The sequence below is a fragment of the Amblyomma americanum genome, chromosome 11 (genome assembly GCF_052857255.1).
Source record: "Amblyomma americanum isolate KBUSLIRL-KWMA chromosome 11, ASM5285725v1, whole genome shotgun sequence".
NCBI classification, from domain to species: domain Eukaryota; kingdom Metazoa; phylum Arthropoda; class Arachnida; order Ixodida; family Ixodidae; genus Amblyomma; species Amblyomma americanum.
The window spans coordinates 20,731,815-20,747,688 of record NC_135507.1 but is presented as its reverse complement, the minus strand read 5'-3'; the positions used below and the strand labels follow the sequence as shown (position 1 = coordinate 20,747,688).

Below are 15,874 nucleotides of genomic sequence, written 5' to 3'. Positions count from 1 at the left end.
CTGCTTATTTTACATTTTTTAATCCAGTTTCTACTTTCTGCGTTTTTTACCTGGCGCTTAAAGTTGTATTTCTTCGCCCTTGTTGTCTGCATACTTACTGCTTAGTCTCTTTCTGTATAAGTATTTAAACACCTTAGCTGCTCACCTGTTGTCCAATTCAATTCAATTCCATTTATTTCTCAGGAAATTCTGGCTGGCTGCTTGGACTAAAAGCTGTAGGTATACAGCCTGACGAGGCCCAGGCGGCCTCAGGCGTTTTTCATAAATATTTTTGCTGTGAGCTTCTCGCGCTTCTAACAACGCCCAGCCCATGTCCACCTCCCTGTACTGCCTCGCTTGTAGTTTTTCAGTGCGCACGTATAGTGCAAATCTTCCACAGCTCTCCGATTAGTTTTTAGTCCCTACCTAACTTCTGCCCTTAGGCACAAAACTGCAGATTGCCGGCACATGGCGCCACCTGGCGCCCTCAGGACGATCTGCGCATGAGTTGTGGCGCCATGTGGAAGCGGATCACGGTAGCGGATCGTGCCATGTTATAACTCTATAGCGTGATGGTGATCCTAAGAGCACCGAGATATCCTCGTCCCAAGCTTGTGCCACCCATTTTCCCCCAAAACCAAGTCCCCAAGGTGAAGACGGAGAAATGACAGTGTGGCCGCACTTCCGAATGCGTCCACTGCTTGCCTTGCCCACAAGCGTTATTCCGTTATTTTCACGGGACATAACCGCAGTGACGATGAAAATGATGATGATGTCAGTTCTGTCACCGGGATATAACTACAGTAGTGATGAAGATGTTGCCTAGTTCTGTCCACGGGACATTACTGCAGTATGAAGATGATGATGATGTCAGTTCTGTACACGGGACATTACCACAGTGATGATAAAGATGATGTTAGTTCTGCCCACGGGACAAAACCACAGGTCAGGTCGAGTATCAGGTCAGGCCAGGCCGAGTGTCGAGCTTCCACTGAGAGAAAACTGCCGTTCTGAAAGCTGCGAGGCGCAACCGGAAATTATGGTTGCGTGCCATAGACAGAACGGTACCACGCCAGTCTGGGCAACTTTCCCTATTGGCAGGCAGGAGACTTTTATGTCACGACATACTAAGCCGGTACCGACGCCTCTGACAAGGTAAACAGCCATCTAAGGATCCGCGTAGCCAAAACAAGTTCGTAACGGGAATGTTCAGCGTTAGCTCTACTCATAATTAATAATAATTGGTTTTTGGGGAAAGGAAATGGCGCAGTATCTGTCTCATATATCGTTGGACACCTGAACCTCGCCGTAAGAGAAGGTATAAAGGAGGGAAAGAAGAAAGGAAGAAAGCGGTGCCGTAGTGGAGAACTCCGGAATAATTTCGGCCACCTGGGGATCTTTAACTTGCACTGGCATCGCAGAGAACACGGGCGCCTTACCGTTTTTCCTCCATAAAGACGCAGCCGCCGCGGTCGGGTTCGAACCCGGGAGCTCCGGATCAGTAGCCGAGCGCTCTAACTACTGAGCCACCGCTGCGGGTCAGCTCTACCCGTGGGAATGGAGGAATTTCAGTAAGCAGTGTTTAGTTTCGGGGTAGTGTCGGGACTATGAGGGAGGGAGTGGGAGTTTCTCCTCATCGCGTGACACTCGCATGACGCCTTACAGTGTTGTAACACATGGCGTTACTATACGCAGACCAATCGACGTGTTTTGCTGCGCGTTTCTATGGCATGTAGTAGTGACGTAATGCGTGACGTCGATGCACGTTGACCAATCGACTTGTGGGATAGCCTGTACTTGCGATGTGGGCGCCGACAACTACTACGCCGTAAAACAGGGATAACAGCTAGCGCTGTAAAACTGGCACTACATGCGTTAGCCTTATGCGGACACTAGAATGAATATAGTTGAACATTAATTCGCAGGAAAGGAAAGGCGCAGTAACTGGATTCGACTACTAGGTGCTTGAACCGCAGCGGGAAAGGGAAGGGCGAAGTACAGGTACCGCTGTTGGTTAGGGGGGGGGAGGTTGACTACAAACACAAAGCAGCGACCAGGGACGAAGAAGGACAAAGGACGAAGAAGGTCCCTTGTCACAGCGCTGTGTTTGCAGAAAAACAATGTAGCAACTAGCTCAACTCTCCGTTTTACTGCATTTAAGGAGGTGTGTGGGCGAAATATCCTCGACCTTCGCTATGATCGTTGCCAGAGCCAACAGCTGGCGATTGCTCCGGTCAGATACAAGCCGATGAGGCGTCCATCTCACCATCAGAGGACGCAGGTCCTGCAAGGAAGCCGCTGCCTTCGGCGGCGCTCGTGCAGACACGCGTCGGACCTTCGGTTCCGGGGGAGCTGGGGTGGGCACCGCGCTTTCTGTTTCTGCTTCGGGTTCGGCTCCACGTTGCTCTTCAGGTTCGGCTCCACGTTGCTCTTCAGGTTCGGCTCCACGTTCCGCTTCAGGTTCAGCCTCAGGTTCAGTTTCATGTTCAGCCTCAGGTTCAGCCTCGGGTTCGGTTTCAGGCTCAGCCATGATCTCGCCGCTAGTGTGGAGCGTGTCTGCAGAGACGCGTGGAGGAAGACAGAAAGCCTCACACGCCTTCTTCTTCTTCGTCCTCTTAACGCATGGCAAGAATCTCACCGACTGCCTTGCTAAGTGTTTCAACCTTTTCTTTTCTATCAATTATTACATTTTGACTAAATCATTAATATTTAATCACTCTCTTTATTATTATTCTTAAAATTTTAAAATCAAAACACTAATCCCTTTTCTGTTCATGACGAAAAATTCACCGGTGTTATGCTCCCACGTGCTTTTCCTTTTTGTTAACTGCGTTCAGGTGAATAGCCACCCGATTCTTGGCCGATCCCCCAGTGTGGGTATGTGCCATCTTTTGATAGGCTAACAACAACAACAACAACATGCCCACATGGGGGGATTGGCCAAGGTGTAGTGGCATAAACAAGGAAATTACCATAAGTGATTACTACAAAATTTTAGCACCAAGCGTGAATTTTGAAAAATGTATTTATAAAAACGACAGAAGAATATTTAAAGTAAAATAACAGACAGCATTTTGGTGAAAAAAGAAGAGCTCGAAGAATTTTAAAAGAATGAGCAAATCAACCTACCAGTTGCCATTATGTAATCGTGGAGAATCCCACAAATTGAACCCAATGCAAATCCTTTGGCGCTTGCACCGAACGATAATAAAACTAACAGAGATAACAGGAACCCTAACCTGGAGAGAGGAACCTCCAGGTCAATCTTCCTCTGAAGTGCGTACTGTGGACAGTATAGAGGAGAAAATGGTCTACAGATTCAACTTCCCCGCACGCGTAACATAGATTTGCCGGTGTCAACCCACATCTGCATAGATACAAACTCAAACTGGGAATCCTGCATTGCAATCGCGTCATTGATACCTCACACAGCAAGGTTTTACACGAACGGACGTTCGAATTATATGCTAAGTGCTGATAATCAGTGGTATTTAGTAAAAGATCATGTAACCTGGCTGATATGTGTTGGAACCGTTGAAACCTGGAAATCGCCAGGAGGCTGGAATTCGGGACAAGCTGTGTCACTGACCCGTCAAGAGCCGACCTGGCTAAGTAATCAGCCACCTCATTTGAATGAATACCTGCATGGCCAGGGACCTAGACAAAGCGGACCTCCTTCAAAGTGCATGGGACAAAAAATCGCAGGAAACGCACGCCTTCTGCCTATTCGTCTTCTTCTGCGTCCCCAGTTTCTTTTCTTCACGCGCGCGATAGTCAACGCCATCATCTTTTGCCGTGTGAGCACTTGCGTACGTAAACAAATTTCTTCGATTTTAACGAGCCACTCCCAGTCATACAGCGCGCACCCGAGAAGGCAACATTAAATCATATTTCTCCATATGGAAAGGATGAAACTTTGTTAGGTAATAAAGTTGTGAAATACTTTCTGTGCACGCTCTAATTGCCGTTGTTTTAGTGCGAAAGCAGCACTTAACACGGTCCCCAACCAAGAATGTTCTGTGAAGCTTGGGTTAGTTCGGAAAAGCGTCGCGCCAGCTGTAGCCACATGGAGGGTGACCTTGGCCAAACCTAGCATAGCAACAGCCCATGCAGACAAAAAATGAATATTGCCGCCACTGCGTTTCGAACCCGCGGCGGCGCGAACGGATCAGCTTTGCTGGACCCGCCGCGGTAGCTCAGTGGTTAGGGCGCTCGGCTACTGATCCGGAGTTCCCCGGTTCGAACCCGACCACGGCGGCTGCGTTTTTATGGAGGCAAAACGCTAAGGCACCTGTGTGCTGTGCGATGTCAGTGCACGTTAAAGATCCCCAGGTGGTCGAAATTATTCCGGAGCCCTCCACTACGGCACCTCTCTCTTTTCTTCTTTCACTCCCTCCTGTATCCCTTCCCTTACAGCGCGGTTCAGGTGTCCGCCGATACATGAGACAGATACTGCGCCATTTCCTTTCCCCCCAAAAAACAATTATTATTATTATTATTATCAGCTTTGCTGGCCACTGGACGAGGGTATACTATGCTATCGCCGCTGCCGATCACACTTCGTGCTAAATTGCAACGCACTCCCGCGCTGTGCATTTCACGTGGTCATCTTCACCAACTTCTAACCAGTTCCAACTAGTGGTTTAGCCAACCAGGCTAAGCATATGCTTTCAGACGCCTCTGCCGTTTAACTGCGTTAGAACCTTACGTTTTTTCACGAAGGAAGACAGCTCGTCCATCAATACTGCATAAAACTTAATATCATGATAAACGTTTAAAAAATTTATTTTTTCATCATCCTAAATGTTCATCATCTTGAAAGAGGGGTCTCATCACTGCCTCCATAAGCGAGTTGTCTTGCACTCATTCAATCCGAAAAATGAGTGTGGCAAATTGGAAGCCTCAATCGTTGCAATAGCCGACCGATCCGCAATTAAAGCAGCCGTCTAATATTCGTACTGACCGTGCGATCGCAAACTATAGTTCACTCTTTTCATCTCCGAAATTGCTTTTTAAAACTTGTGCAGCCTTTGTCAAAAGTATGCAGCCCACCGAGTTACACTTCTGAGCCAAGCAGCATGCTTTATTTAGCATTCTTTGCGTTCCGAATCTCTTGAAGGCGATAGGAGGTTTCGTATTCGTCTCCCCAAAGCTCAGCATCTTCAGGTGTGTTTGATGTCCATGCATTATAGAAGCTACTATTTCAGATAATTTTCACATATATTCGTGCTGAGTAAATCGTGGCTGTTGCGTGACTACTTCATCGTTTCAGCCATGTACGGCAGTGGGCAAAATACGAGGGAAAAACTTTTTGCAGAAAAATGCAAATTTTCCGGTTATTTCTCAACTAAATATAACAATGCATGAACGACATTGCACGCCTCTAGAAAGACTGGTAAGAAAACAGAGAAAAGTGCGCTTCTCACACATAGTTATGGAGCAACAGTCGAACCTCGTGGTAACGAAACGGTTTATAATGAAATAATGGATATAGCAAAGGAATGACGATTCACTTTGGAAACTCGGTCAACGCGGGCGATAAGGAAGTTACGCTATAACGAAGTAATCGCAGGGCACCTTCCACTTCGGTATAACGAGTCCACTGTAATACACTAATCAATGTTCAAACTTAGTTCCGTCGCATGTTGCTCACGACTGTACCTCGCATATAAGCGCAACTCGACTCTTTGCGTCGCTTGATGAAAGAAGACACGGTTCAAGCGCCGCTCCCCGTCGCAAAAGTTCGATCAACAAGAAAGGCAGGTGGCGGCCTCTTGCGAAACTTTCGCGCGGCTTCGTGAACTCTGGGGAAATTGTTACGCGTCCTGAAGAAGGGGCTCGCTGGCCCTTGAGCAGTCAACAGCCACAACAACAACAGAAAAGAGAAGTTATCATCTACGGAAGTACAGTTGTTAACGAATGTCGTGCGATCCTGGGAGCGCACTTCCTGCTACCGCTTTTCACGTGAGTGAACGCGAGGTTCGCTTGTTGCGCCATCTGCCGAATGTCGTATCTCTGGGGCAAGACGTAAAAAGCAGAAGAGAAGTGAGACGTTTCTAAGGAAAAGCGAAGCAAAAGAAGCGACACGTAGTCGCATCTCGTGCCGTTAGAGGACGCCGCTATCGCTGCCTCAGCTTCAGTCGCCCGAACTTGCCGTCGGCTTAAGTATAAATTACCCCAATCTCAATTTCCCGCAGGATTATCTAAGTGACATCTTTAGCAGCGGTACCAATGCTGGCCCGTTCTTCAAGTTGACATTAATTTTACTTTTTCTGTGCTCCGACACGTACTCTTGCGTTCTCTTAAGTGCAGCCTTTTCTCATCGCAAACACCACGTCGTCTGTTTCGCAACTTCGTTCAGAAGTGGGCGAACTTTTTGCAATCCCGAAGTTCCGCATAGTTGACAGTGCGTGTGCGGCAACTTCCTCTGGGTGTCTTCGAGAAGCAACAACTGGGATAATAGAGTACGCAGATTTAATAAGCCATTCGCCAGACTGTGCGGCACAGCGGTTACCGTCAACAAAAAACTCTCCAGAGTTCCGAACTTCTCCGCGCCCTTCCCCAATACCAGGATAACGCGAGCACAGCAGTTACTGTCATCGACCAACAGGTAATGCCGCATTCTCACTGGTAAAAAAGGCGATTAAGTCCGCAGTTATGACGTCACTCAACAAACACACAAAGCTGAAACTCTTCGAATCAAAGATTATGCATTAAAATAAGAGTTGGGGATAGAATTCTCCGATGAACCCCCACAAGGACCCTTTGGTCACATTTGCCGCGAAACTCTCTACGGTGCCCACGTGTCAATAACCGGCGGTCTTATTAAGCCAGAAATGTCAGGTAGGCCGATTGTCGCTCCGTCTGTGGGCAGCAAAACGAACTGTGGACGAGTTATCACCTACTACGTGACTTGATATATCGGAGCGACGCAGTGACGCCAGGACATGATCGATGAAACAGACGCATAAAAAAATGCGCAGCTATAGCGTACCCTTTAAAAGCTAAAACAAGCGGCACACCACTGAGCCGATAACCTGAGTTGGAACCCGACCGCGGCGGCAGCGTTTCGATGGAGGCGAAACGCAGAAGGCGCTCGTGTGCTGTGCGATTTCAGTGCGCGTTAAACATCTCCAGGTGGTCGAAATTATTCCGGAGCCTTCCACTACGACACCTCTTTCTTCCTTTTTTTCCTTTCACTCCCTCCTTTATCCCTTCCCTTACGGCGAGGTTCGGGTGTCCACCGAGATGTGTGAGACAGTTACTGCGTCATTTCCTTTCTTCAAAACCAATTTTAATTTTCACCCCCATTTATTTTCTATGGCTGTCAGAAAGAGTTGATGTGAGAGCAGGAACCAATTTACACGACAAATTTGGCAGCGGCAAGGATAAGTCGGCCATAACAATAACCATGTCCGCGCAGAATCTCTCGGGACTGTCTAGTTTTCTCAAAATTGCAGGCTCAAAATAACCCCATTTCTATTAAAGCGGTGCTCGCAACTCCTGGCCCAACTGCTAACTGCTGAAGGTCCATACATGTCCTAGAAAGCTGGACATATTGGCGCAGGATATTTTTAACACTTAGTGCTCCACTGCAATGAAGTTCTTTCTCTCTGTCCGTTTTGCCTTTATTTATTTCCGTCCTTCATTATTCCTTTCTGCCTTTCTGTTTTTCTGCCACTATTTTTTTCTATCTGTATTTCTTTCCGTGCACATCAGACCGCAAAGCCGCAACCGCTGGTCGAGCTGTACACCTTCACGGCAACAAGTACAAGTTGCGCATCCCAGCGCGCTCTCAAAAAGAGACCGCGAAATATCAACACTACCACCGCCACCACCACCACCATGAGCCGTGCTGGCTCCAACGGGATGGAGTCGCTCCAAAAGACCCCCAGAATACCCCTGTTTCGCGCACAGCCGTGCAGCATGTACAATATTCTTGGACAAACATTTTCATAATTGAAAAACTGTAAGTTACTGGTACAGAAACATTGAAGGTAATGGTCCATTCTCCCAATATGCAGCAAGATCTTTCTTTTAGAGCATTTCCATCGATCGCATCTAGCAGTTAAGACTGCCGTAGGAAACCAATGAAGAATGCTTTTGACGATAGCAAATATGTTAATCCGAAAAAAAAAATGCAGCCTGCCGATGGTATGTCTGCGGATATATTGATTGCTATAGTGAAAGTTTACAATATTATGTGAAATGGCGCTCACAAACTTTTTCCCGCTCAAAAATGCTTTTGTCCAGAATTGTTGCGTACGGTCATTCTCCGAGCTCGTCCGCCAGTCAGAGCCTCGGCCGGTGTCCGTGGGAATTTATTTAGCGCAAAAGCACCGCTTCACCAGGTCTGACCAGCTCACCAAGTTTGCGTGAAGCCTGGCCTTGAAGGTGACCCTGGCGAAACCTGGCATAGCAGCAGCCCGTGCAGAAATAAAATAAATATTGCCGCGCCTGGGACTCGAACCCTCGACGGCGCGAACAGATCAGCATCGATGGCCACTGCACGAGGGCACTATATATGCCATCGCCGCAGCCGATCAGACCTCGTGTTATTCTGCAACACACATGTATTTTTTTTTTGCGAGAGTGTGCCTGCTCGCATACAGTATTTTCTAAAAATATAGACATACACTGGACTCTCGAAGGAAGTCTAGTAACGACTGGTGGTGCCGGCGGCCTAGAAATCCCGTCTTCTACATCCGGTGGACGGCCTGGGGCAGTTCGCACCGGAACAGGTGTTTCTGCCTGATAGCACGTAAAGATCGAGGGGCAGTTCCAAAGCAACACACTCTCCCACTGTGCATCGAGCATCGTCACCTTCATCAACTTCCATCTAGTTAGCGAACAGATTAGATCATCTTAACCTCGATCAGAGCTTAACCTGAGTCTAATATCGTCGCCAGGCGGGCCGACGACCAAGCAAAGCAAAACCATGAGCCGACCAGGCCAAACAGATGCTTTCGCATGTCTAGTCGGTTTCGCTACGTTGTAACCCTACCGTTCTCCCCCCCCCCCCCCCCCCCACCCCCTCCCTTCTTAATGGTATTACATGCCCTGCCCGTGTCCATATCTTCTTTTTAACATCCGCCAAAATACCCTCCACTCAAATCGCGCTTGGTCTCTAATTCGAGCAGCTTTCTTCCTCTCCACATTACAGTTTGCCTCTGCATCGCTCGCCACACTATTCACATCCTGAAGTGTAGACGTTTGGAAAGATTTTTGCGTAAGTACGGGGAACGTCTTAAGGGAGCAGAAAGTATAGCGCTCGGAATAGAATTAAACGCTCATCGCAACATGTCTTTCCTGAGCGAGCCTTTGCAGGCGATGGGGAGCTCACCAACTTACTTCGCAATGCCTCATCCAGCTTCTCTTCGTGCAGCAAATGGCGATAAATGAAGCTAAGCCCAAGCGAAGCCGAATTTAGACCGGGTCTACTGCATAGTCGCGGGCGGGCTTAGAGCCGCCACGCTGGTGGAATTTGCGAAGAATAAGTCTAGCCGGTCACGCAAGGCCACCAGAATACGTACTAGCAACAAGGAGGCCGCAACTCTGTCTTCCTATAACACCACACCTTTATCGGATGCATCCAGCACGAACCGTTTGCGTTTTTCTATCCTGCGTCTTTAACTCCCATACCGGAGTTTTTTTTTTTTTACTCTTATTGTTACATCGCAAGAAGGGCGAATTATGGGAGTCTGTGTGCAGGGGAGAGGAGGGCGAGAAGTGCGGCAAAGGATGCCGGGAAAAAAAAAAGCAGCGACGTGGGAAAAAGACGGTCCGCGGCAGACGTATCTGGAACCCGAGGCGAATAACAATTAACGTCCGTGCTTTAGGGTGGGCGAACCGAGCGCCCCTGGCGGTCTTCGAAAGAAACCACGCCTATCAGTGCGGCGCGTCTGGGTCTTCTGCTTTTTGGTTTCTTCTCATCGTCTGCTCTCACGCGCCGCGGAGAGGTGTGCGTTTCTGTGTGGTTATATGCGCGCCTGTTTGAATTGTCCGAGAAGAGGCCCCGGCGCACTTGAAGGCTGCTGTGTAGTTTCGTAGAGAGATCGGAAAGCGGCCATTTATTTTCTTCTTGAGACCGTTGCAAGAAAATACGAATGAGACGAAGATGGAAAGAAGGACGACCTACCGGGATACTCGGATGCAGAGAATAAGCAAAAAATAAAGAATGAAACTGATAGGTTCCGGTTCCTAATTTTTATTCAGGCGAGAGAAGTAAAAGACCACGAATAAAATAGAGACTTCAGAATCACGTCGCAGGTTTGGTTGCCGTATCACCAAGGGTACAAGTGGGCCTAGTACGGTGCATAGCTATGAAGGATGTTGAAGACACTATTCTTAGAGTCGTGTATCCTGCGATGCACAGCCACCCGCTCCCAAAAGCAGTTTGCTGTCAGCGCTTGGTGAGATGTAATTTGATACCACTGGCTACAACAGCACCTGCCAGATGTAAGGCAGGCGACGGTGTGGAAAGGAGACCAGAACCTGCAAAGGCGTTGCTCGACATGTTTTCAGTGGTGGTTTATTTTGTTAGACGCTGTGAGGACGCCTACATCGTTTCAACGCAACGTCAGCAGCCGTGGCGCGATATAGTTAGCAATATGGCAACATGCCTTAAGTCACCGCAAATGGATCCACCGGCCAAACGTCGGGACTTACTCCGGGGCCGATGAGAATTGCGCTCTGTTGTGCTCCCTCCCCTGTCGGCCAGTGAGAGTGCGCTGCCTGTGGTCACGCAAATAAAGGTGTGATCTGCACTCCACGGACGGGTCCCTTTCGGGGTTGGGGAGGGCCGGCAGAGCCGCCACTGTCACTTCTCTCCGAGGCAGGCACACAAGTCCGCAGGAATATTGGTGCTAAAGCACAACTTAACGCGGTTCCAAACAGAAACCTTGTATGAAGCTTGACGTTAAGGGTGGCCTTACTTAACACGGTTCCAACCATGAATCATGTGTGAAGCTTTACCCTGAGGGTGACCTTGGCCAGCGTGGATAAATAATATAAAGGACTCCTGCGACTGGGTTTCGAACCCGCGGCGGCGCAAACCGATCAGCTTCGCTGGCCACTGCTCGAGAGCAATATAGTATATGCTATCGCCGCAGCGGATCACGCCTCGTGTTGAACTAAACACAAGCTAAACGCCAAGCAAAACCACGAGCCAACTAGGCTAAACACATGCCTTCGCACGTCTACTCGGTTTAAACCCGTTAAAAATCCTACTTTTTTTTAGTACATTATCTCGGTTGGTCCTACACAACACAGGGTATAGTGCTGTCCAGTACCACATGAAGTGCGCCGAAGGAGTTGTCTACGAAATTCTCCTCTCGTGCGGCCGCTCCTATATAGGACAAACTGGGCGCTGAGTTAACGAGCGAATCAGGGAACACGAAAGAAACGTTGAGCAAAATAAAGACGGCCCAAATATTCCTAAGCATATAAGGTCCTGCCCGTCACGATCTTGTCAGCCATGTTTTTCCGGTGCGCGAATTCTCTCAAAAAGCGAAGATACAAAAGCTAGGTAATTAATCGAAGCTTTTTTTTTATTGCAAAGGAAGGAAGCATGTGTGTCAGCGACACGTCCATATCTTTGTATAAGGCTGAGAACAATTTTTTCACCCGTTCGCTATCATATCAACTTTGAAGATGATAGCATTCCTTGCGTGATAGACGGCATATATTTGTGCGTGTTGCCTTCGAATAAATCACTTGTGAGTGGCGCTTCGTCCCGTCTTTCTGCCTTGTGTTGTGACTTTTTTCGCGCCTGTAACCAAAGATGACCACAAAAAGTACTCGTAGCTTTTGCTTAGTGCTTCCAACTCGCTCTTTGCCGAATCGTCGGTCTCTTCCAGAAAGGCAAGCTGTGTTCAGATTTTCTTTCTTTCCAAAAAAGACAAAACTCCCATTCAGGAACCGGAAAACCGAAGTGGCGTTACAACATCAGCATTGAAGTGTTTAGCGTTTTTACAGCGCTAAACACGTGGGATACTTATTCCGGCCTAAGAAAGGCCAAATGTTTCATCCCTGCATCACATGACAAGAAAAAATAAATTCATGAATACATTTTAATCTGCCCTACCCTCACGTATAACCATCGTCGCCTCTTGTCACGTCCAGCCTCCAGGACCTATATGTCCTTGAGGCTGGGAGGCTGGGGCTATAAGGTGAGGCCCCCTGTAGGTTCACTGTGGGTAGCCCATGTGAGTCCTGGTGGGGTTTGCAACGTGAGCCCCCAGTGGGCTGTCCACATATGCCTCAACAGGTTTCACTTGGGAGCTATATTGGTTAGATGTGGGTAGTCCCCGAGGGCAAACAGGTTTTCATCTCAGCCCCTCCGATATCCGTATGAGACCGATGTGGGTTTAAAGGGGCAAGCCCCATTGGTGCCAGCCCACATGGTGTGGTCCCCATAGGGGGCCGGTGTAGATTCTTGAGAGACAGACCCACCCCACACGACCCCCTTGTACCCTCAAGGCATAATATCACGCACTATTTTTTCTTCAATTTCAGCCTGACCTAAGTAACCCATCGAAATTTTCTTAGTGTAAACACGGAGGCAAATGGGTTATGTGGGCTGCCCACAATAAGCCCATGTTGCACTTTGTGCAGGCAGCGCACCTTATTGCTGGGTGTTGCACAGATAGCCCATGTTTGTGTTCCTAACTAGAATGATGTTTGGAGAGTCTCAGGTAGTCGCGAGCATCCAGATAAGTGGTCACATTCGTTCCTGTGCATGGTCTGATTATTTTGCACAATTTAGCTGAGTGCCAGGCCGAAGCATGTAAATTGATGTAATCGAGTAAAGATGCTGATTATATAACAATTGAGCTATAATAGTAAGTTATGAGTGCATATAATACAAATTTATAAGTTGAAAAAAATGCATGCATTACACGATAGAGCCACGTCGGCGAGTTAAACCCCGCTGTAGCCGCTGTATAGGACCGCCTGCAGCAATGATTCGGCTTTCACATTTGGGCTTGCCGCGTTTTTTTCTCGCATAGCGCCAACATTTGTGTTGCATCTGTGCAGAAGGCCCCGACAAGGGACCGACGAGGGCAGCTTGTGGGCACGGCCGCTTTCCAGCCATGACATGGCTGATGTGAGATCCTAACAGTTTTGTGTGTGCAGCCCCAATTAGGCTAAACGAGCTATGTAGGGTACTTGGACTCAAGTGCCCTACCAGGAACAATGTGGGGAGCATGTGAGCGCGTCATTTTTGCAGCCCCACCACGGGCTATGGGGACCTACAGCGGTTTCGTGTGGGCAGCCCCACTTGGGCTAGCAGATGTTATTCCAGCATAGAGCCTACATTGACGCTCCCTCTGCCCTCAGGTACCCTACATGGGACCGATGTGGGCAGCAGATGGGCACGCCCGTTTCCCAGCCCCGCCATGGCCTATGTGGAACCTACGGCGGTTTTGTGTGGGCAGCCCCATTTGGGCTAGCAGAGGTTATTTCAGCATAGAGCCCACATTGACGCTCCCTCTGCCCTCAAGCACCCTACATGGGACCGATGTGGGCAGCAGATGGGCACGCCCGTTTCCCAGCCCCGCCATGGCCTTTGTGGAACCTACGGCGGTTTTGTGTGGGCAGCCCCATTTGGGCTAGCAGAGGCTATTTCAGCATAGAGCCCACATTGACGCTCCCTCTGCCCTCACGTATCATACATGGGACAGATTTGGGCAGCAGTTGGGCACGGCCGTTTCCCAGCCCCGCCATGGCCTTTGTGGAACCTAGGCGATTTTGTGTGGGCAGCCCCATTTGGGCTAGCAGAGGATATTTCAGCATAGAGCCCACATTGACGCTCCCTCTGCCCTCAAGCACCCTACATGGGACCGATGTGGGCAGCAGATGGGCACGCCCGTTTCCCAGCCCCGCCATGGCCTTTGTGGAACCTACAGCGGTTTTGTGTGGGCAGCCCCATTTGGGCTAGCAGAGGCTATTTCAGCATAGAGCCCACATTGACGCTCCCTCTGCCCTCACGTATCATACATGGGACAGATTTGGGCAGCAGTTGGGCACGGCCGTTTCCCAGCCCCGCCATGGCCTTTGTGGAACCTAGGCGGTTTTGTGTGGGCAGCCCCATTTGGGCTAGCAGAGGATATTTCGGCATAGAGCCCACATTGACGCTCCCTCTTCCCTCATGTACCCTACACGGGAACGATGTCGGCAGCAGATGGGCAGACCCGTTTCCCAGCCCCGCCATGGCCTATGTGGAACCTACGGCGGTTTTGTGTGGGCAGCCCCATTTGGGCTAGCAGAGGCTACTTCAGCATAGAGCCCACATTGACGCTCCCTCTGCCCTCACGTATCATACATGGGACAGATTTGGGCAGCAGTTGGGCACGGCCGTTTCCCAGCCCCGCCATGGCCTTTGTGGAACCTATGGCGGTTTCGTGTGGGCAGCCCCTTTGGGCTAGCAGAGGATATTTCAGCATAGAGCGCACACTGATCCTCCCTCTGCCCTCAAGTACTCTACAAGGGACCGATGTGGGCAGCAGATGGGTACGCCCGTTTCCTACAGCGGTTTCGTTTGGGCAGCCCCATTTGGGCTGGCAGAGGTTTTTTGAGTATAGAGTCCACATTGCTGCTTCATCTGCCCTCAAGTATCCGACAAGGGACCAATGTGGGTAAGATGTAGGAATGTGGCATAAGGTAGCCCTAACAACACCGATATGGGACCCATGTAGAATCAACAGGGGCAAGCCCAATTTGTGGTGGCCTACTCATTTGCCACAGGGGGTCAGCGTAGGTGATCTAGCAGTTTCCCCAGCTCCCCTTGCCCAAATAGGACCATTAGGGCCCCCCACTGTGTGCTTCTTGAGAACGTTCAAAAACTAGCGCCATCTGTTGGCCGCCAGTACATTAGCACAGCGTAACCCAATGGGGGTATTTTAAAAATAATAATAATTGGTTTTTTTGGGGGAAAGGAAATGGCGCAGTATCTGTCTCATATATCGTTGGACACCTGAACCGCGCCTTAGGGGAAGGGTAAAGGAGGGAGTGAAAGAAGAAAGGAAGAGAGAGGTGCCGTAGTGGAAGGCTCCGGAATAATTTCGACCACCTGGGGATCTTTAACGTGCGCTGACATCGCACAGCACACGGGCGCCTTAGCGTTTTTCCTCCATAAAAACATTTTGAACATGCAATTCTGAGAAAACTAGAGAGCACTGTGAGATTCTGTGCGAAAATGCTGATTGCCATGACCCAGTCTTCTGTCTCACTGCAAAATATGGCCTACAAAATCCTCCCTGCGGCCACGACAACTACTTCCGGCGTCCGTATAAAATTTATCTGATGTACTAAAATCGGAATTCTCGCGGTGATTTAGAGTGTTCAGCGCAACGCGAAACGTGGTGGCAGCCGTGGAAAGTGGAAGCTTTTGTTCGGATTTCCTGGGCTTGATTTCCGCCAGAAATGCCTCTTTGGGTTGAGCCTCAATAGAAAGACGGCTTCCAAAACGTTAGAAATGCTACGCGAAAGTGAATATTTTTCTAATAATCTCACAAGGTGCCTCTGCTACTTTCTACTCTTTTAAAGTCTCGTACTACTACATCTACTACTTCAGAAAGAGGTTTTATACACGTAAATCATAACAAAAATAAAAGTAATATAGTCTTATTATACTCTTACGAACACAATCTTAGGTATCTGCCTGTTTTCACAGCATACGAACACAGAGGAGAACTAAGTTATATCAACAGGACACATGGAGAACATCTCATCTTTGTTTACCGACTTCAAATTTTAATTGATGTTTACATAACGTACATGTGACTATGCTTAACTGCGCGTAATTTTTTCTCACCGTGCATTATATTACCAACTTTTATCCCATTTTTTTTTCCAACCAGCTACCTCTTTCAGAAAAATTGCGTCACGCGAT

At 48.8% G+C, this 15,874-nt stretch overlaps 1 protein-coding gene across 1 annotated transcript in view; it reads right to left on the bottom strand.

Annotated features, from left to right (window-relative positions):
* LOC144110963 (uncharacterized) overlaps positions 1–14,074 on the bottom strand; it is a 38,541-nt gene extending 24,467 nt beyond the window's left edge. Inside the window, exons 1-2 of the mRNA XM_077644036.1 lie at positions 13,972–14,074; positions 2,246–2,535 (exon numbers count right to left, since the gene is read on the bottom strand). Coding sequence (XP_077500162.1) covers positions 2,246–2,535; positions 13,972–14,074 — 393 coding nt within the window. The remainder of the gene's footprint in view (positions 1–2,245; positions 2,536–13,971) is intronic.
* Between the last annotated feature and the right edge of the window lie 1,800 nt (positions 14,075–15,874).